At 56.7% G+C, this 24580-nt stretch overlaps 6 protein-coding genes across 6 annotated transcripts; 3 read left to right on the forward strand and 3 right to left on the reverse strand.

The window, feature by feature from the left end:
• Positions 1-393: 393 nt before the first annotated feature.
• On the reverse strand, positions 394-2542 carry INS49_005635 (uncharacterized protein; the record flags this gene model as incomplete). The annotated part of the gene is made up of 2 exons (XM_043166414.1): positions 394-2027; positions 2113-2542. 2 exons carry the CDS (start codon positions 2540-2542, stop codon positions 394-396), a joined length of 2064 nt encoding a protein of 687 aa, XP_043016975.1.
• A 2202-nt stretch (positions 2543-4744) lies between these two features.
• On the reverse strand, positions 4745-5777 carry INS49_005636 (uncharacterized protein; the record flags this gene model as incomplete). Its single annotated transcript, XM_043166415.1, has 5 exons — positions 4745-4829; positions 4933-5076; positions 5331-5352; positions 5687-5705; positions 5769-5777. The coding sequence occupies 5 exons, from the start codon at positions 5775-5777 to the stop codon at positions 4745-4747; spliced, it is 279 nt and encodes a 92-aa protein (XP_043016976.1).
• Positions 5778-6552: 775 nt separating this feature from the next.
• On the forward strand, positions 6553-8161 carry INS49_005637 (uncharacterized protein; the record flags this gene model as incomplete). Its single annotated transcript, XM_043166416.1, has 6 exons — positions 6553-6607; positions 6668-6811; positions 6900-7003; positions 7064-7305; positions 7371-7942; positions 8025-8161. The coding sequence occupies 6 exons, from the start codon at positions 6553-6555 to the stop codon at positions 8159-8161; spliced, it is 1254 nt and encodes a 417-aa protein (XP_043016977.1).
• Positions 8162-9609: 1448 nt separating this feature from the next.
• Positions 9610-11249, forward strand: INS49_005638 (uncharacterized protein; the record flags this gene model as incomplete). The annotated part of the gene is made up of 2 exons (XM_043166417.1): positions 9610-11101; positions 11176-11249. 2 exons carry the CDS (start codon positions 9610-9612, stop codon positions 11247-11249), a joined length of 1566 nt encoding a protein of 521 aa, XP_043016978.1.
• A 1661-nt stretch (positions 11250-12910) lies between these two features.
• On the reverse strand, positions 12911-14199 carry INS49_005639 (uncharacterized protein; the record flags this gene model as incomplete). The annotated part of the gene is made up of 3 exons (XM_043166418.1): positions 12911-13555; positions 13697-13935; positions 14181-14199. 3 exons carry the CDS (start codon positions 14197-14199, stop codon positions 12911-12913), a joined length of 903 nt encoding a protein of 300 aa, XP_043016979.1.
• A 726-nt stretch (positions 14200-14925) lies between these two features.
• On the forward strand, positions 14926-16815 carry INS49_005640 (uncharacterized protein; the record flags this gene model as incomplete). Its single annotated transcript, XM_043166419.1, has 4 exons — positions 14926-14984; positions 15110-16502; positions 16561-16734; positions 16798-16815. 4 exons carry the CDS (start codon positions 14926-14928, stop codon positions 16813-16815), a joined length of 1644 nt encoding a protein of 547 aa, XP_043016980.1.
• Between the last annotated feature and the right edge of the window lie 7765 nt (positions 16816-24580).

The raw sequence follows: 24580 nt of genomic DNA on the forward strand, positions 1-24580 counted from the left end.
CATCGGGATGCATGCATCACAAACGGCCGGTCAAATCATGGGAACAATGTCCATCCAAGCAAGAAACTACCTTATCTACCAATCCGCGATGGCCCATTTACATGCGAGCCCTCGAGACGCGACACGATGCACTCCATCCGCGTCCTCGCAGGACCTGCGCAAGGCCGACTGGGTTGCTAAGAAGAATGAAATCCTGTCAAAAATGATGTTTCCCCGACTGCCACAAACAAGAAAATTGCGGCCCCGTCAGAAGCCGATCAACAGGAACGCCATGTGCCGTTAAGGTGTCCAGGGTATCTTTCCAGAGATCGCTCGAGTCCGTGAAACGCCGTACCGTCCATACTGCCCTCGCCGAGGCACCGTCATGCTGTCCCTCCAAGTCGTAATCGTCAGTCAGGTCTTGAGTTCGGCCACCGCGCGGGCCACCTCTTTGGTTGCTATCCTCTCCCACGCCCGCTTGGCCTCGTCATCAACCGCCGATGGGTCCAACACCTCTTCGTAAATTCTGTGGGACACCTTGCGATTGATGGTCGCGTATTGGTCGGACGACAGTGTGCGCTTGGAGCGGTCGACGTTCCAGTGTGGCTTGAGTGCGTTGCGCACAACTCGGCTGATGTTTTCTTTGACTTCTAGCGGAAGCGGCTGCCGCGTCGGCGATGTGTCCTCCGCGCGGGGCAGCCGGATCTCGTGCTGCCGTCGCGGGCGAGGCTGTCTCAGCTCCGGCGACCCATTCCGATACCCGTTGTTTGGTCGACTGTCCGAGTCGCTGCTCTCCCCGTTCGATCTCGTTGGTGAGTAGTTCGCTGGCGGGTACAGTGGCTCGATGTGCGAGCTCAAGGACAAGACAGGTGACCGCGAGGCCGACCTGAAAGCTCCGTTTTGAGGGGGCTGCGGTGGGGGCGTGAGTGATAGTGCTCGGGGGCTGTTACGAGCCGATGCTGACGGTGAGCTGACTGGTGACGATGGGTCGACTGATTGCGGGACTCCGAAGAGACCACGGATTGTGTCGTCGTCATTCGGAACTGTCATCTCGACCTCTCGCAAGAGTGATGAAAGAAAAGTCGGCTGCCCTTCTGTCGCGGGTGGGGAGCGAGCCTCCACAGGACCTCCGTTTACCTCTCGCTGATTGTTGTTGTTGTTGGTGGTGGTGATGGTGTTGTTGTTATTGCTGCTGGAAGCCGCTGAACCTGCCCTCGATGGCCCAGCCTCAGTTTGCAGTGGATTCCGCCTGGTTCGCGGACGCTTGAGCCGACGTTCAGGTTCTGGGGCTGGCTCTTGTGGAGATGCCGTGGTGGATCGACTCTTCCTCTTCCGACCATTTGGAGTGGCATCTCGAGCCCTCTCCATGGCACTCCAGGCCAGGCGTTCCTCCCGGGTCTCCTCGCGCGGAGGCACTGGTGCGGGCTGCGGCGGTGCAACCTGCTGCTCCACCACACCCTGAATGTTGCGAGCAAAGACGTCTCGCGCTCCGAGTCGGCTCGCTATGCTGAGTCGTTGCTGCCAGCGCTGCCACTCGCGCCTCTCCCTGTCCCGAAGCTGCTGTGATCTTCGGTACTCGGCAAGATCATCGTCTGCCTCGTGGAAGTCGACGTCGATACCGGAGCCGCCAAGAATGTGGCCCGACACCTCGCCCCACGCACCGAGCCAGCCGTCGGTACGGCCTCTGTTCCTCTCATTCCGCATGCTGCCGCGGGTGCGGGGGAAGAAGCCAGTGCGGCGGTTTCTGCGGCCAGGTGCCCGGGCAAAGGCTGGGAGAGACTCCTCTATGGCCTGGCCGAGCTGGTGAGCACACTCCATGCAGAACCAGGAGCCGTCTGGGACGTCTTCCAGGCCGATGCAGTGGGTGTGATATGGCGTATCACACCCGTCACAAAGTAGGAGGACTTCTTCATTTTCTGCCGTGTTGCAGACCGGGCAGGGTGTGACTTGTTCATCCTCTTCCTCTGGGTTCTCGTCGAGCCAGGCAAGGGGGTCGAACTCGGCAACTTGTTTCTTGTCTTCGACTTCGTAAGAGCTCAAGAGAGTTCCTGTCCGAATGCAAAATGTCAGCTTTTGTTTTTCGAAAGTGAACAAATATATTCAGGGTGGGTGGAGTTGTGAAGAGCAACTCACCTCCAATCTGGTCGTAGACCTGGACGTTGTGGAAGGTCTGGCGGCAAATGGGGCAGCTATTGGCCTTGACGGTCCACGCCTTGAGGCATGAGTCGTGCAGGATGTGGCCGCAGACCTGGATGATTGCAATATTGTTATCGTTGGCATCGGCATCATCTTTTTCGGTGGTCGGATCTGTTGTTTCTGGTGTTTTGTCCTTGCCGTTCGCAGACAAAGTGAGGGTGGCTCCGGCTACCGCCACTGGCAGGTCTGCCAGGGAGACGTCAGAGGTGGTGGTGCTCTTGGCTGCTGCTGCTGGTGCAGCACCACCACCACCACCCGCCGCAGGGTCGCCGCCGCCATGATCATCATCCTCCAACTGCCGCTGCAATTGCGGAAGAGGGACTGCACTGTCCAGGTTTTCCAGACAGACGATGCACTGGTCTGCCATTACAGTATTTTTAACTTTGAATCAAGAAAGGGATTCCGACAAGGTGATGGGCTGAAGAAGGCATGAAAACCGTTCTTTGAAAAAAGGATTGGGGGGGTTGATTCCTTGAGGGGCGCCAGTCGTAAGTCGGTCGTAGGCGGTTGTCAGCTATCCACTGATGGGTGCCGGTGGTCGAGTGGGCGGGCGGGCGGCTGGGCGTTGCTTGCTTGCTTGCAGGGCCTTGGGGTTTCTGGGTGGGCTTGTCAGTGGGATCGGTCGGATTCCAGGCTAACTTTCCAAGATTGGGGCGGGAAAAGAGAGAGGAAAGGACGGGGGAAGGGGGATATGCGCAGTTGGAGAAAGGTCGGCTGCTACCTGGGGCGGGCGGATTCTGGGCTGCCAACTTACCTAAGAGCCTCGGGAGCCTCTAGCGCCCAATGATGATGGGCATTGCCCACGGGATCGGGTACGCAGGGTAGATAGCTCTTTCTGCGTGTTCTCTTTGGGGTCAGGGAGGGGGGGGGAAGCTGAGCACACCACCTGATCGGATGTACTCACTCAACTCACTTGGCTCTGGTCTAAATGCTCCGTCCCTTCTTCGTGTTCTTTTTGGGGAAAGGTTCCCGGGTCGCTGGGTCCTGACCAAAGCTGGTGACCGATCTTGTCTATGTACAGTAGTATGTATGACCAGGGTGGTGGAGTCGATTAGATAGTTCGTGCCGCAAGTCTTGTCTCACTCGCCTACACCGAGAACGAGAGGGAGAGGAGGAGGACAGAAAGCGAGATAGAGATGGAGATAGAGAGAACCTTGAGGGCACCATTGCCCGCCAGCGCGAAGAGATGACGGAGCTGCTTTGAGAAGGAGCCGCCTGGCCCTGCCCAACAACTTGTCTGTCTAACTCTAACTCTGACGGTGGGGAACGTCGACCATAATGATTTGCAACAATGGAGAAACTCGGCCTCGCTCGAGTAGAACCAAATCACTCACGACATCGGAAGGCTAATAATATACCCACCCATGGCCCATGATGCCTTAATTTCTGCTGAATCAGAAGACAGCTGTCCGCCCACGGTCAGGATGCTGTAGGCTCCAGCGTGGATGATGTGAAGTGATCGCCCTGAACACGCATTGGGGTGACTACAATGCTGTACCACCAATACCCTTCTCAACCCTTGGGCCCGGGGTGGAAGACCCTTCCTCTCCCCCAGCTCAACCTGACCTGGAATGTTCGTCATGACCAAGCCAGGCACGAGAAGCTATCTACGCCCTGTTCAGGCATTCACGTCTGCACTACCCACGGGAGTGCGAACAGCACCGTTCCGTACCGTGCCGTGCCGTATCTACCATGCAAGAGGAGGACCCTGTGCAAGTCCCAGAACTCACAGCGGGTGAAGACCCAAGATCACGAGGATGTCCGGACCAGGGCCCGGGCGCACGTCCACACTCACACACATACGCATACATACACGCACACACAGCCCAAGGTCGTGGGGCGGGATGACGCACTCCCTCGAGGCTCACCGAATTTGAATGAGTAGCAGATGAATGTGTGATATGCCCGTCCCCGTGACCCAGTTCCGGTAGGTTGGTCATAATTAGACAAAGGGGGAGAGGGGGGGGACATGACGTGCGCTTTCTCCTAGGTAGGAAGGGGAGGATATGTCTACAGCCCACCCGGGAGTCCCAGGCACCGACAGCTTAGAGCGACGTGGCTGCGATTGCAAATTCTGGGTGGTATGGCCCAGGCAGACAGGACAGGCAGAGCGAGGCGTCGCGGCTATGGCGATCCCGCCTGATCGAAGCGGGAGGGTGAAAAAGAGACACGGAACAGAAAACGACAATTCGTCAACTCCGCGTGCTTCATTTGGCTAGGCCGATCGCGTTCTTGGAACACGCCTTTGTGCAGCGCTGCCCGACCACTGACCGACCCCAGTGACCCAGTCGACCCGTTTGCACATCCAAGAATCGGCTGCACCGTCCTCCACCATCACACTTCCGGGTTCGGCGTTCCGAAAGAGTTGTTCATGATGGAATCAATTGTCATTATCTGATCCCTCGCCTCGTTCCAAATTCCGTCGAGGCCATCCTCACAACCGTGGTCGATGCTCGTATAACCTTTGCTGAGAGAAGACCTTTTGTTCCCTAACACCCGGAAATGTGATGAAAAGCAAAGCCATGAAACACCTTCCACCCTGTCCTACGTCGTCTTGCGAAACCAGCCCTTACACCTCAGCGATCTCGCGCAGACGTCGGAGCGTTGATCGCATGGCGGCGGCAGCGGGTGTGGCGACAGTGTAAGCACCACCGCTGTTATCCATGTCAGCCCCATCTTCCAGCTAACATCGCCCGAACGTATGCCCATGGCAGTGACGTGATCCGACGTCCCAGGGGGTTGAGGGGTTCCACTTACGCGACGGTGCGCTTGCAAGACTTGCAGTCCCAGATACCGACAGAGTGACGCTTGACGGTGGTCTTTCCACAGAAGGTGCAGACGTATCGGGCGTGCTGGGTGATTTCCATCTTCTTGACGGACTTACGGAGGGAAGCACCGTATCTTTAAGCATTGCTGTCAGCTGGCCGTTGCCACAATATGAGAACCACACTTCATTGTGGTGCCGCGCGGTAGCAGCAGAGCCCCTCGACCCATGCAACTCTCCTTCTTGATATCCCGGGTGTGCAGGATGCGAGTCGGTTGGAGGCCATGGATCTCGGGTGCGCTCTGCTGGACTGCCTGGGTCTCGCCGACTGGTGCAGGAGGCGACGGGCGGGAGTGGTGGCATCTATGAGGAATGGTTGAGCTGTCCGTACCTTGTGCCGTACTTGCCGGTAACTGCGAGTTGTTTGTCAGTCCTTCATTCTGTATTCATGTAATGATTCCCGGCGAGGCAGTCGTGTGAGCGATGATCGAGCGTCAAAGCAATCCAGCGGCGGCGACAGCGTGAGTTGTTTCCCATTTCCTGGGCTCAAATTTGGTCCCCTCGCACGTCATTCTCCCCGCAGTGATCCAGGCCCACGTCGTCGACAGTCTTGGTGTATTGATCGCTATCGTTGTAATTTCCGACGGTCCGTTATATACTGCGTGCCGCGTGCTTCATGCGTCGTGCTCGACCATCGCTCGTTTGGGCTGTGTGAGAAGGGAATCGTGGGAATTTCGCGAAACGTACCTCCGACCTTCTTGGTTCGCTGCAATCACATCGCGTTAGCTGTGTGAGACCAAAATACATTAATTCAATCGAAGCCGCTTACCTTGGCCATTTTGTCTGGGGTTTGAAGTCGACTTTACGTGGTGCGAGAAGTGGCTTCCGAGGACGAAGTCGTAGGTCTCCTTTGGCTGTTGTCGCTGAATTTCCTAGGAGAGTGCAAGTCGGTTCTGTGGGCAGCTAGGAAAATTTGCAAATGCCTGAGGCAGGAACGACCGGGGGTGCATTTTCGCTAGTGGGGGCGTCATTGCCGTGCCGGCTGCTCCCGGCTGGCGGCCACCCTGGCAGCTGGGTGTTGCTGACCGGGACGTGGCTGCAGACAAGCTTTCACTATGAGCTGTTGTCGCTCCTACATCACCTTTCCCAGTAATCGAGAGCATTCGACCGTCTTTCCATTCCGTACTTTTCGGCTTACTTGGCCTTCCTAGAACTGCCACAGTATGTGCTGGATTCATGTTGGCGGCACACCCGGGTGCAGTATCAGCCCACATGGAGCGAGGACAGGGAGACTGCTGAGCCGAGGCAGTTTGGCCCAGCTTGCTTGACATCACTAGTGTAACTCGATTGCAGCAAAGGACAGGAGACATTGTAAAACGTATTCGCAAAGGATCACTCACTTTTCCCCAGTACATATCCAGTGAGGATCCCGCCCTTCTTATGACACTCAAGTTCCTAGAAGTAAAGCCATCGAATAATTCTAGTCTACAAATTCATCCGTTGCGCTCTCAGAGTTAAATCGATCCAAAACCCAGGTAGATACACTGTGCATCTTGGCAGACATCACATACTTGACCTGATACATCTCCGCTGCCACACCACAGGTGCTCGAAATGGGATTCAAGCAGCATGGGCGGACGTACGACCTGGTGGTCTTTGGAGCGACCGGTTTGTTGACCATGCTTCCTCAAATCACTCGAGACCTGAATGACTGACAGACTCGAGCAGGCTACACAGGGAAATACACCGCGGAGCACATTACCGAGCACCTGCCCACGGATCTCAAATGGGCCATTGCTGGTCGTTCCCGGGAGAAGCTGCAGAAGCTCGCTGACGAGCTCAAGCTGTTGAACCCGGATCGTCGACAACCTGGTGAGTAATTCCCAGCCTTCATGGACACTCTATACACCCTCGCATCACTGGGCTAGCATCTGTACCCAATTGCTGACTTGAACTGTAGAAATTGAGACGTGCGGCTTGAACGGTGATGACCTCAGCGCGCTGGCCAAGAAGACGTTCGTCTTGATCACAACTGTTGGACCGTACGGACAGCATGGAGAGCATGTAAGTGGGCTGAAGCAGTGATACCCCCAAAGCACAGGTGTGGATGCTAACCTGACCCAGGCCTTCAAAGCCTGTGCCGAGAATGGCACACACTACTTCGACGTCACGGGCGAGGTGCCCTTTCTGGCTCGCATGATCAAGAAGTACGAGAGGGTCGCAAAGCAGACAGGCAGCATGCTCTTCCCAGAGATCGGCGTCGAGTCTGCCCCGGCGGACCTTGTCGTCTGGTCCCTCGCCAAGCACAACCGCACCGAACTTGCAGCCAAGACGCGCGAGGTGATCTTGTCCTGCCACAAGCTGAAGTGAGTGATACTCCAAAACCCCGTCCTGTCTGCGCAAAGACATTTCCGACTCACAGCACCAACAGTTCGGCACCCTCGGGCGGGACCCTGGCCTCCCTTCTGGGCTTCTTTGATACCTTTCCCCTAAAGGAGATCACCGACGCCTTCCGGCCATACGCGCTCTCCCCCGTGCCAAACCCAACCGCCACCTCGCGCCCCAAGCCCTCCATCAAGACGAGGCTGACAGGTCTGCGCACGGTGCCGAACCTAGGCAGGCTGACCACGTCCCTCGCCGCGGACACGGACAGGGCGATCATCGGGCGGACGTGGGGCCTCCTCTCGCAGGCCGGAGGGACCAAGGGGGGAGCCGAGGCGTACGGGCCCAACTTCGACTTCAGCGAGCACATGCGCACGCGCAACTGGCTGTCGGGCGTGCTCGTGCACTGGGGCATCGCGCTCTCCGGGTTCCTGCTCGCGGTGCTGCCCCCGCTGCGGTGGGTGGTCAGGAGGCTCGTGTACAAGCAGGGCGACGGCCCGGACAAGGAGCAGGCCAAGAAGGACGAGATCGAGTTCCGCGGCGTGGCTGCACCGGACACCGACAGGCCGGTTGGGAAGCAGGCGTACTGCCGGGCTACTTACTTCGGCAGCATGTACGAATGTGAGTGTGGACCCCCTTTTTAGTTCTCCTGTTGACTGATGGCTGACGATTCTCCAAGTGACCGGGGTTCTCCTCGCCCAAGCCGCACTCACTGTGCTAGAGGATGATGTTGACCTCGGTGGCGGTGGAGTCTTCACCCCAGCATGTCTTGGGCAGCGGTTCGTGGACAGGCTGGACGGTGTCGGATTTAAGATCCAGACGGAGTCGGTGTTGACCTAGATCAAGGGCATCGCGGGGACAAGAGGAACAGACTGAAAACGAGTGACGGCTTGCATGTTGTGTCTTTTGGTTCAGCGATACCTTTAGTGCCATGCGTCCTTTCCTGGTATACTTATCCGTATTAAAGTACTTTGTTGAACCTTTGCAGTACTAGATGTGGCTGAAGCAGATGTTTCTCTGTGCTTCCAGTTCCCTCTTGGCATTGGACGAGGTTGACTTCCGTGACACGTTTTAGGAGGTTCACACTGTTTGTCCACACAGACCGTACTTCAGTTCAACTGTTATGAAGATCATATTGTAAATGTGCCCGATCATTACAATTTAGCTGAAGCATGGCTAGAGAGGAGCCTATGCTAGTGGCTGCTGTCAAGGACCAACGGCAATATTTGAACTATCCATCGCACGTGGATGGATGCAAAACGAAGGCACTGTCTCCCAGAAAACCTTCTTATTTATATGTTCAAGGAGTACGGCAAAGCTGGGTTGACGTTCATCTTATTCCCTTTCCTCAACAAAGAAAACCCCCACCACTGCCGTCTTTTCTTTCTGCTTGATTCATTTCGATCATACATCTCCACATATACTCTGCGTGGTGAGAACATGAACTGGGTGCCAAGACATTTACATGCGTCAGAATCAATAAATATATACATACGAAAATACCACTGCCCTTGTGCCTTGTGCAGTTGGATCTCTGGTCATGCAGCGTCAGGTGCTATTGATCTATGTGGTCACGCAATCGATTTACCATGTGGACTGAGATGGAGAAACCATCTTGGAAGGCAGAAATGATACGTGATACGCGCTCACGGGACATCGGGTGTCGGCAAGTATAAGAATCCTTTGTGCGTCTGTGTTTGTGTTGCCGTGCTGTCATGTTGATGCTGAATCGCACTCGGAGCTAATTTGCAGTTGAGGATGGTGCAGGAATATGGCTTGGCCAAAGATATCGCTGGGCTTTGATTTATCCTGTCCGTCAATTGCCTTCAGAGCCATTGGGGCTCATAGCACGCCGCTGAGAGTGGCACGTGGAACCAGTACGACGGCGGTCGTCGGGAAAATCTTGGAACGTTCCGCTTCGAGAACGTTGAACAAACGACCAGGTATTCTAGTGCAGTATGTGAATGTTCACTCTAGTGGGTGTGATTCAGGGCAAGGGGTCTCTTTTTAGGCGTTCGTCAGACCTGCAGACAGCAGGGATCAGCTTCTCCACAGTTTGGCGCCGTCGACTTCAATTAGGCTCCCGCTGCTGCTGAATTTCGACCTTACTGAGCGGCCCGTGGACGTCATTGCACCACACACAGCACAGCCTGGAGCCGCTCTTCTCTTCCAATCTTTCCCTCTTGCTGGGCCTCATCCTGAGCCTGCCCTCTCCCCCATGTCCTCCGACGGACCCTCGCAGAGAGCAGCACATCATTAAGCGACCTCGTGCTTCTTGATTTCCTAGAATGTCCGCAGTAACAACAGAGAGCTCGCCGCTCCTGCCCGTGGCAGAGGCCAGGCCCAAAGCAAGCCGAAGCGTCACCTTCAATCCCAACCCCGTCACCAGAACGATCGAGGCCGAAGCCCAAGACTATGGATCACGACCTCGAAGCTCCCCAGGCGACAATGCCGCCTCGGCCTCAGGTTCCTCGGCGGCGGCAGCAGCAGGAGTCGGGCCGTCAGGTCCTGTGCTCAGCGCCCTCAACTCCAAGCTGCGAAGGAGGCACAGCGCAGGCGGCCCTACTGCTATGATCATGCCCGGCGCCAAGATCGGCCCTCAGAGGTCAACAAAGAACGCACAGAAGCTCAAGCTCCTCCCCAACCCCGAGCCCGACGAGGACGGCCCCGACGAGGAGAGCGGCCGCGACGTCTACGCCCAGTACACGCGCATCAAAGACCCTACCGCCCGGCGGGACGCAGCGCGCCTGGGCAAGGCAGACAGGAGCCGGCTGCCGAGGGTCACGGCCTACTGCACGGCGAACAAGTACGACATGGACGGGCTGATGAGGTTTCTCAAGGGCCCCCGGGGCAAGGCGAAGGGTGCAAATCCAAAATTGATCGACGAGTGCATATATTCACCGTTTAGTTACAGCAGCAAACAGGCCGAGGTGGGCCTACAGCAACAGACGATACATTCAAATCCAGTACATCCATACGAGAGGAGGCACTCGACTGGGGAGTACGCCACCGCCGCGGCCTCGGAAGCAGGATACCCATTGACCCAGGACCTGATCGACTTAAGGCAGGAGAACCAGGACTATGAGACCCAACGGGACCCCTTCGCCGCGGAAAGAGGGGACGAGAGCGCCATGATTGAGGCTGCCGACTTTGATATTGAGGTTCACACCTCCGAGGTGTTCCTGTTTGAGTACGGCGTGACGGTAGTATGGGGCATGACCCTGGCACAAGAACAGCGCTTTCTTAAGGAGATAGCCAAGTTCGAGCTCGAGAAGCTGGCGCCGGACGACGTCGAGGTCGAGTACTTCAACTTCTACTATACCAGAGAGTACTCGGCGCGGATATACAACGACTTCATCGCGCTGAGGGACAAGAACAACTACAAGGTCAAGCTGGCCATCGCGCACGCCCTGGCGCAGAGCACCAAGACCTCACTGTTCGAGGAGCTGATGGACTCGACCATCGACGCCTGCAAGGACATCCCGACCGAGATCGCGCTGACGGGCAAGATCGCCCTGACCCGGAAGCAGATCCACATGCAGATCGGCGAGCTCTTCATCCTCAAGCTCAACATCCACCTGGGCGGCTCCATCCTCGACACCCCGGAGCTCTTCTGGGTCGAGCCCCAGCTCGAGCCCGTCTACCAGGCCGTGCGCAAGTACCTGGAGATGGACCAGCGCGTCAAGGTCCTGACGGACCGCATGGACGTCGTGGGCGACCTGCTGGCGGTGCTCAAGGACCAGCTGAGCCACGGCCACGGTGAGAAGCTGGAGTGGATTGGTAAGTGCCCGGCTCATTTGCAACATACCTTTAGGTCTCTTCCTCATCACTCACTAACGCCTGACCCATCTCAGTCATCGTCCTCATCGCAGCCGAGATCCTGGTGGCTGCAATAAACATTGTTGTAGATATGTATTGGGTCGATTAGACCACACAGCGGCAAACCACATGAAGGCGCTAGGCCGTACAGGGGGACGGCGGGCGGCGTCAGGCTGCCCATCCAGGGTGAAGAGTTGTTCAAGGAGAGCGCATTGAAGCCAAGGGGTCCCATACTTTAGGATATCATCCTGGATCCAAAACAAGTGCAGCAACAGCGGAATGACTAGGGAGGAGGTTGCTCTCAGAAGAAGGCGCGACTGGCTTCTCACTGAGACGATGAATCCAAGCTCTCATCAACCCGGGGCACCCCAGCCGCAAGGCCCCATCAGCGACATCGTCTCCACGGCGGATGAAAAGCTGAGGAGTGATAATGCCCATGAGATCAGCCAACAGCATGTGTGTCGCGGTGAGGCCGATATCCAAGCCGCCTCCTATATGAGCTAGAACGTCATTGAAAAAAAAAATCAGGAAAAAGTTCGGTCAGAGGGGGTGGAGGCGAAAGGCTCGCCAGCGCCAATGGATCAACGGCTCCTGGCAGCGCGGGACAACAGCACAGGAACGAAGGCCAGGCGGGCAAACAAACAGGCGCCCGGCCTCAATGCAGAGGCGCATGTGGCAAGCGGAGTTATAGAAACGAAGGAAGGGGCTTCACGGCTTTGGAAAAAGAGAAAAACGAATCCCACAAAACGCAAACCTCTTTTTTCTCTGTGTTGATCGGGATGTCCTGTGGTCTTGGGCAATGGGGTAGGTTAAACAGGCACCACACATGCTTGAAGTTCGTCCCACCGTGGCGTATGAGAATCATATGGGTCTTCGATGCCCCATCGTGTATAGCTCCTTGGTTGAGATACCTGCATATATGTATATCTGTAGTATACACACATGTATGTATTCGTGAAAAAGGCTCAGCGTGTCAAGGTATCCCTAGCTAATATCTTCATACCGTAAAAAGCATGACCTACGACAGCGAACTGAACGGATACATGTGTGGCAAGGCTTCCACGGGGGCGTACTCGCGTTTTAACAACATTGCATTATTTAGAAGAGCCCATGGACTGCAGAAGTCCTCCCACCGGCCATCTCCCATCCCTGTTAAGAGTGAATATCAAACCAACCCCGGGCCCTCTCCCCCGGAGCCCCTTTCAACGGCCCAAAGGTATTAACTCATACCGCTGCTTCATGAGGCTATGATCCGTAGGTGTACCTGGCAAAAACAAAGATTGATAATGTGAAAAAGTCATCCCATACTGCCTTCACATTCTCACCAACACACCCGCTCTCCCACCTCCTCTCCAGTACTGGCCGCAACAGGCCGACTATTTGCGACTGAGCTCATCCGCCCATGGAGTGTGATTTTTCTGGAACCTCCTCTAGCACCAACGCGGTACGTCGCTGATGAATGTCTCGCGCAAATTCGCTGCCATATACGGCATTACACTCATAGCCGGCTTGCGAAGCAATCTAACATGCTTGGAGTGGATGCTCGCTCTGAATGGAAAGTTCGACTTGTGGGACGACCATTAGCGATGCGACCGTCTGCATGCCCCGGCCCCCAGCTATGGCGTCCAGATGCTTCGAGCAACGGGACCGACGATGTTGCGGTGAATGGCATCGCAGCCACTGTCTGTATCATCACGCTTTGCTTTGAGATGACCTGTGAGCCGGATATGACCCCTGTCATTCCTCTTCCGATTCCTCTGAGGAGCGAACCTAGTCCTCAGCAGCCGGTGTGTCGTCGGTCTGCATCTCTACGTCCTCATCTCGAGCAGGCGTCCCGTCGCCTTGGGATTCTGGGGGCTGTTTCGCCTTTTTGGCAGTTTCCTCTGCTTCGGCCTCTGCCTCTGCCTCTGCCTCCGCCTCTGCTTCGGCCTCAGCTTCTGCTTCAGCTTCGGCTTCAGCTTCATCCTCGGCCTCGGCCTCGGCCTCTGCTGCCTCCTCGGCTTTTGCCTTGTCATTCGCATAAGCATCCTTCTCCTTCTCGTACTTGGAAACGGCTTTGGTCTCCTGAGACTTGTACTCATCGCGCTGGTCTTCGGGAAGCTCCTTCCAACCGCGGGCGAGCTCCTCATCGACGTTGACGTCCTCGCCCTTTGAGGCCAGGGTCGGGCGCTGGTCGCGGCAGTAGAGGTCAAAGGCGCTGTTGGGCTTCTTGGGCGGCTTGCCGACGCCATTAGCGCGCTGTGACGGGTCCTTCTGGCTGGCCTCGGGGTTTGTGTGGGAGTAGGCGTCAGAGCTCGGCGAGGGGGGCTGGATGGCCTGGTTGATAAAGGTGGGAGGGGGGCCATTGGAGTCCAGGTTGGCGATGACGGAGGGCTTTCGGTGGCCCCGCTTGCTTCGCAGAGGCTTCTCCTGGGGCTGTTGTTGCAGGTCTAGGTCAGCACCTGATGAACCAATTCCAAAGCGCGCTGATGATGATGATGGGTTTTGTCGCCGGGATCCAGCAGGGCGTATGGATAGAGACGACGGTATGGGTGAGGGTGAAGGGCCGTCACGTACGGTTGGTGGTGGACTGGGGCTGCCTTCAGAATCCTCGACGTTGGCGCTGGTTCGCTTGGCGATCTGCTCGAGGAGGAAGGCGCGCTCGATACGGAGCTTCTCGACCTGGCGCTGCAGTCTGGTAAGGCGTAGTCGTGCGGCATCGTTGGCCTCCTCGACTTCCATGGTCCGTTGCTTGAGCTGCAGGCACTTGCGGCGATAGGCCTCCTCCACCGAGGGAGGCAAGGGCGGAGGCACAGCTAGGGGATCAGCATTGTCAGCTCTACGACCCATCTTGGCTTTGTTGGACACCATAATATAGCACAGGCTGAGGGTGTTTGGCTGTGCGCATCAAGACGGCGAGGACGACAAGGCATGGGAGGAATTTGGGGCGATGGGGTCAGCCGCCGACGGAGGGATGGACCGATGGGTGGGTGGATGATGGAGTCAGTCGCAGGGCGAAAGCTACCGGCACTGACAAGAATTGTGGAGAGCTTGAACTTACAGGACGCTGCGGGAGCCATTGCGAGAGGACGAGGGCGACGACGAGAACTCGAGGTAGGGGTTTGTCGTGCTTCTCCCTGGTGATGAGGGCAAAACAGAGCTGATGGTTGCTTGATGATTGGAGAAGGTAAGGCAGCTCGAAGTATTAATTGAGGATGATTAGTGGCAGGAGAAATGAAATCTTGGAAGACGCGCCAGTCAGTCAAGCAACCGTGAACCTGGATCCTTCAATTCCAACACTGCGCACTGCACTGGACTGCACGCAAGGCTGCCAAGTAGACCATGAAGCGCTTGGGCCACAAGTGTCCTACCTGTCTGTGTGAGCGGTGCTGGACGGGCTCTTCGACAACTTGTCAGCCTGTCCACTTCAAACTGCCTCCCAATTCTCAATTGAAATACTGAACTGTGTCAAAATGCCTGTCTTTCTTCTAGAATTGAGATTCATCATTCCCATATATATAGTCTGATCATCTCATATACAAATTTTGGGGACCGTTTGTCACTCGTTCGGCCGTTCTGCAGCTGAGGTAGGAAAACGGAGGTCCCAGTGTAGCGGTAGCAAGCTCGCCCCACCATGCCGTCCCTGTCCCGCTGGCACCTTGCAGCCGGCCGAATTTTTGTTTGCTTGAGCTCCCCAGACCCCTCCACCTCCTTGCTGGCACCGAGTGCATTCTCGTCACGTCCATCCAAACTCAGAGTCCCAGCGTGTTGTCTGTCTTTGCCCAGCCTGGAACCAACACGTCAAGATGTCTTTGAATATCCCCAACGCGCCGAACTCCGGCCTTTTCAAGGGCGGCTACAACAAGTAAATCCACCTATCCATCCACCTGCCCGTCCATACACCTTGCCCCTTTCCGCGTCTCGTCCTTGATACTCTCCCCCAAACACTCAAACCAGCATCGCATACTGACCGTGGCGGTCGCACTGCAGCTACGACTCTGAGGATGGCGCCGTGCTCAGGAACATCGACGCCTGCCGCGCCATAGCTTCCACCGTCCAGACCTCCCTGGGCCCCTACGGCCGCAACAAGATCGTCATCAACCACCTGCAGAAGATGATCCTCACCTCCGACGCCGCCACCATCCTCCGCGAACTCGACGTCGTCCACCCCGCCGCAAAGCTGCTGGTCATGGCCAGTCAGCAGCAGGATGCTGAGATGGGCGATGCCACCAACCTGGTCATCGTGCTGGCTGGTGAGCTGCTGAAGAAGGCCGAGGACCTCCTCCGCATGGGCCTGAAGACCTCCGACATCGTTACCGGCTACGAGAAGGCCCAGAAGTTTGCCCTTGAGACACTCGAGGAGCTCGAGGTTGACAAGGCCGCCGACCTCTCGTCGCAGGAGGAGCTCAGCAAGGCGATCCGTACTGTCGTGGCCAGCAAGCAGAACGGCAACGAGGACTTCCTCGCAGACCTGGTCGCCGAGGCTGTTCTGGCCGTGCTCCCCAAGAATCCTGCCAACTTCAGCGTTGACAACGTCCGTGTGGTCAAGATCATGGGTGGCAGCTTGGAGCAGAGCCGGGTCGTCAAGGGCATGGTCTTCCCCAAGGAGCCCAACGGATCAGTAAAGAAGGCAACCAAGGCCAAGGTCGGCGTCTACTCGTGTGCTATCGATATCAGCCAGACCGAGACCAAGGGTACCGTTCTGCTGCACAATGCCAAGGAGATGCTTGACTTCACTAAGGGTGAGGAGTCTCAGCTCGAGGCAGCTATCAAGGAGCTCCACGATGTTGGACTCCGCGTGGTTATCGCCGGCTCCACGGTTGGAGAGTTGGCCATGCACTACCTGAACCGCTACGGCATCTTGGTCATCAAGATTCTTAGCAAGTTCGACCTTCGAAGAATATGCAGAGTCGTCGGGGCGACGCCCCTGGCAAGACTGGGTGCACCAATGCCAGATGAGATGGGTTCTATTGATGTGGTGGAGACCCTCGAGATTGGCGGCGACCGTGTCACAGTGTTCAGACAGGAGGATGAGGTCACGAGGACAGCAACCCTGGTGCTCCGGGGAGCCACCCAGAACCACCTCGACGACATCGAGCGCGCCGTGGATGACGGTGTGAATGTTGTCAAGGCCATCACCAAGGACGCAAGACTCGTGCCAGGAGCTGGCGCAGCAGAGGTCCAGCTGGTTGAGAGGTTACAAGCATACGGCGAGAAGACACCGGGCCTGGCACAGTACGCCATCAAGAAGTACGGAGAGGCCTTTGAGGTCGTCCCAAGGAGCATTGCGGAGAGCGCCGGTCTAGATGCCACAGAGGTGCTGAGCAGGCTATACGCCGCTCACAGCCGCAAGGACGAATGGACTACCGGTGTCGACATCGAGGTATGATTCGTCGACAAACCCCCAAAATCATGTGCAGTTCACTGATCAGTCGCAACAGAACGAGGAGGACACTGGAATCTTGGACGCCCAAGATGCCGGCATCCTGGACCTGATGGTCACCAAGAGCTGGGCGATCAAGCTCGCAACAGAGGCCGCCAGGACCGTCCTGTCGGTGGACCAGATCATCGTGGCAAGGCAAGCTGGTGGCCCCAAGCCCCCAGGACCCAATCCAGTAAGCAACTAACCCCCTGCTCCATTATGGCTCTGGGCACTAGAGACTAACAAGCTGTAACAGAACTGGGACGAGGACTAAGTGTAGAGCGTATGAGATTTGACGGCGGCACCAAGGACTGTATATCCACCAAGGCATAGACCCGCGGAGGAGAGGGCTTGATGCGGGAAAATGATATCCAACCGCGTTACTGAGGCATCCGTCGCGTGTTGCGCGTCGGCAATGATACCGGGTGTACGCATTAGAAAATAGACCCTCAAAACACAATGCGTGTGCCAGTGACTGAACTGTCCCCTTCCGCAACATTGCTGTTCTCGTTTGAAGACTGGCTACACAGTTGCGTGCAGTATGTATAAGAGGTCATCCTGCCTTACGCGATGGCTGCTTAAGCGCCCAACAAATCTTTTGCCTTGCCGTTTTCTCCTTGAAGCCTCAGACTCATTCCGCCTGTCTTCCTTGCCCATCACGCGCTATCATGAAGGTCCTCGATTCATCACCGTACTGCACATCGGTTTCCGGCCCGGGTCAAACGAAACCATTGACATGCCAAAATCCCATCTCAAGGCAATCAGTCACATGTCTACCTTAATCAAGACGTCAGGAGGCGAATATGGAATCCCACAGGAAGGATCGAGGCAGGCACAAAACAGAGCCCGTCAGAGCATAATATTTTTGGAACTATTGCACTTCAGGCAGCCTTTGCCACATGCAAAAGAATCCTACTCGTTGGGAGCAAAATGAGTAGCGTAACCCTTCTCTTCTTTTTTCGGCCCCCCCAAAGGATCCCGTTGTGTCGTGCAGCATATACGTACATGCATGGAAGGAAGCGGATCATCGATTCAGGGAGCAGTAAAAGCGGCAAGGAGCCAAGTGGATTTATTCCGCAAGACATTTCTGGTTGCTACCCGCGCGGTATCTTGTGGATCCTGCCTTTGGGGATCCGAATGTAGCAGGCAAGCAACGCAATACCCGAGAAACTGCTGCCGTGCCAATCTTGCTCGGTACATGCTTCCACCCGTCGGTGTCTCGGCAACCAGCCGGCCTGACAACATTTGATCCGGAAGGCAGGCAGAGCGGCACGGCAAGCCTCGCCCCCGAGACACGCCAGGCCAACCGTTCCTGGTCTCGAACACTGTGCCCCGCGAGAAAGGGTGCGCGGAGCTCTCGAAACAGACACCGAGGGCTCGCGGATGCTTGCTCGTGGTTCCTGGGGCCCGGCCGGCCCGCCACAGCCGAGAAGAAAAAGGATCTATCTCATCATCGATCTGACCACCCCCTGCCCGTGGTGAACGCTTGATGTTCCTGGCGCCGCAGAGAACCTGACAGGAACGCGGCTGCAGCTCGGCGCATATGCGAACTCCCGTGCGTGACCGAGAGGAATATAGCCCGCTTCAGTTCATCCGACAAACCAACCCCTGGTGGCGGTGTCTCCCTGGCCCAGAAGAAGCCGCCTTCGAGAAAGAGAGGGGGGCGGGCGCCAACCTCTTGTATGACCTCCCGATGAACCGTGCCGTCGCACAGACAGGAACGCCACGGAGGGCCGTTCTGGCCTGCCGAGTCTGGGGTAGAGTGGGCGTACCAGGGGAAAATTGCGTGCCGGCGGCCGCCCACGCAGCAAGCAACCGGCCGCCGGCCAGGAAGTTGGTGGTGGGACACCTGTCTAGCCAACTGCTTCCTGCGGGTTGGCAGGTTGGTGGGTGAACTACCGACCCGTTGGGAGCCAACATGTTCGTCCGCCCTTTGTCAACTTTGACAGAGCCCCGGGGGCCGTGTCACCCAACGGCCATTGTGCTAGGAGACGCAGTGCCGTGGTTCCGGAAGGGTTACACCACCGGGAGTCGTCTGGGATCGGGGAGTCCCGTTGTTTGCCATCCTTGAGTACAAGAGCCGGAGACAGAGACAGAAACAGAAACACAGAAGAAGGAAAAAGGGGGCAAGAGAAGGAGGTGGGATTGAGACGTCGGATGTCTCCTCGTGGTCGTTCTCCTCGGCTGATTGACCTTCTACTGACCTGCGTGTTTTGAAACGCAGGGTGGTGCGGGTTGTGTTATGGGTTGTCTTCGGCAGACGTTGGTTGTGAGCGTTTCTGGGAGTGTGCAAACTTGGCCATATGTCATCGGTAGGGTGCGAGATGGGCGGGCTTGATGACGACTCCGACCGAGCCTTGATCTGATCTGATCTGCTTCCAGGTTCCACACTGGATAAACCCCGGGTTGAAGCGGCTGGGACGGGGAGGCGGGGGGCCTTGGAGTTGGAAGAAGTGCCCGCATGATTCGAGCTGTCATGATACTTGATGTCTTGCGTGCCAGGCTTTACGGCGTGGGTGTTTCCTACGAATCACCTTGTTTTCTTCAACGACAAGGTCAGCGTCGTCCCGGGCCAACCTGCCAGGCTCAATTCTGGCCACCAACCACCTTCTTTGACATGATTCAGCCGCACTGCTTCCGTGAAATGCACGCCCCTGCCCAATGGGACTTGCGCAGGCCTCCCTACGGCTGGATGTAAGACGAGCTCGACGTCACAGTACAAGCCTAGAGCCACCACTGCACTCAAGCGATGAGACGCAGCAGCCGCGCGTCTCACGCCTGAAGGCTGACGACCTCGCTTATGCTGCATGTCTGACGCACACATTTCAGCGCAGCATGGGTGGCCACCCAGGTCATTATGATGCCTTGTAAGTCGCAGCTGAGGACCAGGGCCATAGAGCAGAACAAGGCCAGCAGAGACAACCAACATCATTCAGCCTCGCCTCTCTCGCCCCTCGCTGCTTGCTCAACGCCCAACTCGCTAGCCCCAGCGAACCGTCAGGGTAGCAAGGCCGCTGTGAAAAGGTTAGAGCGTCGCACCGGGCGAGACGTCACTGCACGGACGCCCGGGACGGCGTCAACGCTCGCTGGCGCGGTCTGCACGGCTGACCAGCTGGACGGACCCTGCAGCCAAGGTGGGTTGGGTGAGCTGGCGGTTGGTCTGAGCAGCACGGTGCGGTAGCATTGATGCTGCCCGGAGATGTTGTCACGGTTGGATACCACAGTTGGGGGGTTGTTGAGAAGATGTCTTTCCTGTTGGCAGTTGGTGGCGGCAATGAATGCGATCACGGTGGGTGGTGGTCAGCACTCTCCCCGCAGGTGCCTACAGCCCGCTCGCTCCGCGGAACGAACGGGAAGCCCTCAGAGAAAAGTATCGTCCCATACACGAGGTTGGGCAACGATGAGTAGAGTTTGGTCGTAGATGAAGGGTTACCTCCCAGCGAAAGACAATCTGGCATGCACAGCCAACCAGCCGGCCAGCCCCGCGAGAGAAGACTCGACTCCCACCTACCTGTCCACGCGAGACAGGAAGTAGACTACAGGGCCCAAAAAGGCAGGCAGTTGGGTAGCCACACCACACGGGCCTCCCCCCCATCCCCTACGCGAATTGCACAATAGGCAATTGCGGCTCTTCCAAGGGACCAAGGGAGCAAGCGAGCGAGCAGGCCCCCCAATTGCGACCCTCGACCCTCAGGATCTTCGAAGCCATGGCCAATCTTTGCTCAACTCCCCACCTGCGAGAGGATTGGGAGGAGATGTGCCCCGGGCTACAACGTCCGGGAGGCCGCTTGTCAGGTTTTGTGGGCTGGCTCTTACGATAGGCACTACAATAGGTGAGTTAATCTGTCTAGCAAGGCAGGGCGTTCAGCCGCAGGCGCATGTGTAGTGGTGTTTATCATCATCCGAAGTTCGTGTCGGCGCCGATCGCTGCCTCCAAGTATATTATATTGGCATGAGATTCGTGCCCTGTTTTTAGGAGGAGGGCATGTGTGTGGTGGCGGCGATGATGATGATGTTGATGATGTTAACGCGGCTTCGTTCTGGGCCATTCTTTCTTGGTTTAGGAAGGCGGGAGGGGCGTTTCCCTTAACCTGGGCGTGTTATCGATTCAGGCGACGATGCTGTGCACGAGTGCCATCTGGAGGCAGATGCGATGGATCCTGCTCAGTGGCGGCTGCGAACGATGGCGCTCTGAGCCTGAACCAACCTGGCCAGGATCAGCGGAGAGACTGGACGGTCCGTCCTCAGTGTCCCCACGTGCATGATGAGTGAAAGTGTGCATTCTTCTTGACTTGTCCTGGGTGACGCGATTGTATGCTTGGGTTTGCCCGCCCGCTCGCCCGCGACGGACTTCAATCGCATGGCACCGGTATAGGGAGCGCTTGGCTTGGCCCTGACGGAAATAGAAGTCCGGCCTTGACCGGGCGGTGGTTCGGAGGGGATTTGCTCAATTTCCTTACTCGCGAAGACGCTTCTGGATTTGGTTATTTTATTTCTGTCTGCAATGAGCTGTCAGTTTATTGGCATTCTGCTTTATTCTCCGGCTTCCCCGTTCAGACATCTTTCCCCCAGAAGGCGATACGAAAGCATCAGTGGAGGGTGCCAAGTGCATGCCGCGATGCAACACTCTGCCGGATTGACAGCGACGAGATGCCGTTGGTGAACGTACCTCTCAATGCGTGATCACGGCTCAACCTGCCAAAGTCGCCATAGGGTTATCGTCACAAGCACGTCGTTGCCAAAGTCTAAATCAAATTGGCCAACCTCTGGCCTCTGGGTGGTCAGAGCCATCATGTACCCATCTCGCGCTCGGGCGCAGTCGTCAGGGTCTACGCGCATGGGGTCGTGGCCCACGTGAAAATGATGAATCGGGTCGTCTCGACTCATTCGGGTGAACGTACAAGCAAGACCGGCAGGTGCTCCGCCAAAAACGTCCAACTAGGTCCGCAATGGACATCTGCTCAGCCCACCCGTACCGGCCAGAAACGAGATTGCTCGCGGTGGACGATCTCGTAAAGAGTCCTGCTGCACTGTGGCCCCCGTTCAAATCGCCCGTTCGGGAAGTTTTGTTCGGCTTCTCGATCGAGCAAAGATGACGAGGCGAGCGAGGCTGCACCAGCGGTTGGTGCATCTGTGTGCTTGAGACATAATGCTCCGGATGGATGGATGGGGTCCCAAGGAATCCAATAGTTGCGATCCAATAAGGATCCGCACGGAGCTCGATGAACGGTTGTATCCAGATGTTTCATCATGTGCGGAGCTGTCTTATTGCTGCCCACTGTTGCTATAGCTGTCATTGCTACTGTCTTTCCCTTCTGTCCTGCTGGTCACGCTTTCATTTCCCTAGGGGCTTCCGGTGGTCTAATTTGTGATTATTCGGCCGGCAGGGTTGCCTATTGAAGTGTACAGGCGTGGTAGCTCTCCTGGTAACATCGCAACGCCGTGGTTAGAGTTCAATGGATGCCCAAGTCGGTCCAAGATGTTGACCGCGGCACGACCCAGCAAGATCTCCAATACCCACATCGAGTCAAAATAGGCGCATGTCCAATAATCTGAACGTTTTATTGATCAGGCATAGAGAGGGTGTGCCCGCGCATGGCCGAACAGGGTCCAAGCGGATAGAGGGCATGGCCCGGCAGAGTGTAACTCCAAGCTGGGCAGGCTGGCAGGACAAGCGGTTGAGCTCATCGTGCATCCGCCGTCTGTGCACTGGTCAATATTCCATTTGGATTCGCAGCTGGAGCTGGGTGGCCCCCTGATCGATCCCCAAGAGCGAGGGCACCGTCCACGGGAAACCTGTCAGGCTTCTCTTCTACAAACATGCCTGGCATACCAAGCAGCCGCTCAAGGCTTGGAAGCCGGTGGGCCCGGACGCTGGTGTATCACCTGGGGCGCGGCTTCGACTTGCCGGCAGCCAAAAGGCATCATTCCAGCAGAGGACGGCCCCGAAAGCGAAGGGTTCTTCTGTCTTGCTGCCACGTGCTCGATCTCGACTCGCATGACCCAGACCAAGGGAACACCCAAGCATTCCCAAGCAAGCTTTCAAGGGAAGGTGGGACGCGGCCACGCACCCGGAGGTCTAGTGTAAACCTTTTCAGCGAGAGCTCGCGAGCTGTTCATTGGCCGGGCTGCTTGGTCTAGTGATGTGTTCCCGGCTGGATTTCGCGGCGAGGCTGCGACTGTACTAAGACGGGCTGCGATTAATCTCTCCGATTCTTCCCCAGTTATGGGACTGGCCGCGACGGTTGTGAGATGAGATCGGCAGCATCGCGCGTAACTAGTGCCTTGGTGGTTAGGAGTGCGGTGCTAGCAGAGACATTAGCCGCGTTCTAAATCAAGCCTCGTAGGCCCCCCTTTCCCGTCGTCTCAACCGTGGCGATCACCCAGCCTTCCCACGCAGTCTGGTAGGGTGGTGACTGGTTGATGGGAGGCTGGCATGTGTCCGCTAGCCCGTCTCTGCCCGTCTGGCTCTTGGCCTATGCATGACCCTCAATGCCAGTGGGGCATATGGCTGATGGCACAAGAGTTGGTTTTCCTGCAGGCCATTGACCATTGACCACAGCATCGGTGAAGCTGTTTCGTATTTCTATGCGGTATTACTCGAGAAGATTGGGACCCTGACTCCGAGCAGGCAGGCCGGAGGCGACCCAGGCCGGGCCAGATGGTCGATTCGGGTAGGGAAATCCTGCTCTCTGCAACGCTGCACGGGAGTTCTGCAGGGCATGCAGTGCCTTGCAGGAGGAGCATCCAACCACCGTTGGACTGCGAGCTCCGTCTGGAGACTTTTCGGAATGCTGCCAGGAACCCGAGGGGTTTTCCGGCGGAAAAGGTTGCTGGCGATAATCATAGTGACTGTGTATTACTGACAGGCCTCGAAATCCGTGGGAGCAGTCTACCGTAGCAGAGTAAAATGCCGTCCCCAGACGTACCAACGGTCGAGATGGGTCGGGAGCTGCAGGTGACAGGCATGTCCTCGGTGGGGAATTGCGACTCGACTCGGTTTTTTTCCTTTCCAAGCTGCAGTGAAGCTGTAGTGTCCTGTGAGTGTAGAGAGCCACGGACCATGATCCATGCAAAAAAGAAGACAAAGTGACAGACAGAGACGAGGCTTGCAGGTGGTGCAGAGTGCAAGTGCAGGGGTGGTTGTGCAGAAGGTTGAAAGTACCTCGTGCCGGCCAAGAAGTGACTTCGGCCGAGGGCCACGTTTTGACAGGCAGAGGGAGGTGAGGGCCGCTGCGGAGGAGCCCGAGATGACCGCGCAGGACGCAGTCATTCCTGCATTCCCGCGCGGGAGTTTTTGTCTGACTGCCTGCCTGCCTGCTTGTTTGATTCGTGAACGTGGCGAAGAGAGGTGGCCAAGTGCTCATGGGAAAGTTCCTGGCGTGGCGCGTGTGAAGACGGAGGCGCAAACTAGCAGTAGACCAGACCATGTAGAAGACTACATTGTTGTGCAGATTAAATGCAAATGTCCAAGGCACACGATGCGATGGTGTGGTAGCGCTTGTGCACTGGTGCTGGGCCAACTTTTGACGAACCCACTTGGATGGTAGCTCCACAGTACTACGATGCAACGGTACAGTAAAGTACAGTACAGCATTGCCTGCTTCAGTTAGCGATGAGTGGGTAATTGTCAGACTGTATTATTCCTTTGTTCGCGGCTTGCTCGGTTGATCGGGCTGGTCGCAAAGACCATCTCCTCTCTATCAAATACTTTACCGTACTGATTGGTACGTACTTCGAGTAGTCGGCCAAAATCATGCAAGGCCGAGTGCCTCGCGTGGCCTGATCGCCGTCTTCAACGTGCCCGTTACGTATAGCACGGGACGAGGACTGAATAGTCACCCAGTCTGTCGGGTTGGCTGTCTGCATGCCCTCTTTGTGCAAGCGTCGAGGAAATAGGCAACCGATGCTTTTCTCCCGGCCTGCTAGTCTTGGAAGGTAAGGTCTTGGGGGCCTCGAATCCCCGATCCCGGGACAAGGGAGCAGCAATGTCTTAGATCGCGACGGACCCTGGAAATTACCAGTCTGGGACCTCTCAA

Source organism: Diaporthe citri, assembly GCF_014595645.1.
Source record: "Diaporthe citri strain NFHF-8-4 chromosome Unknown scaffold_19, whole genome shotgun sequence".
Lineage (NCBI taxonomy): Eukaryota > Fungi > Ascomycota > Sordariomycetes > Diaporthales > Diaporthaceae > Diaporthe > Diaporthe citri.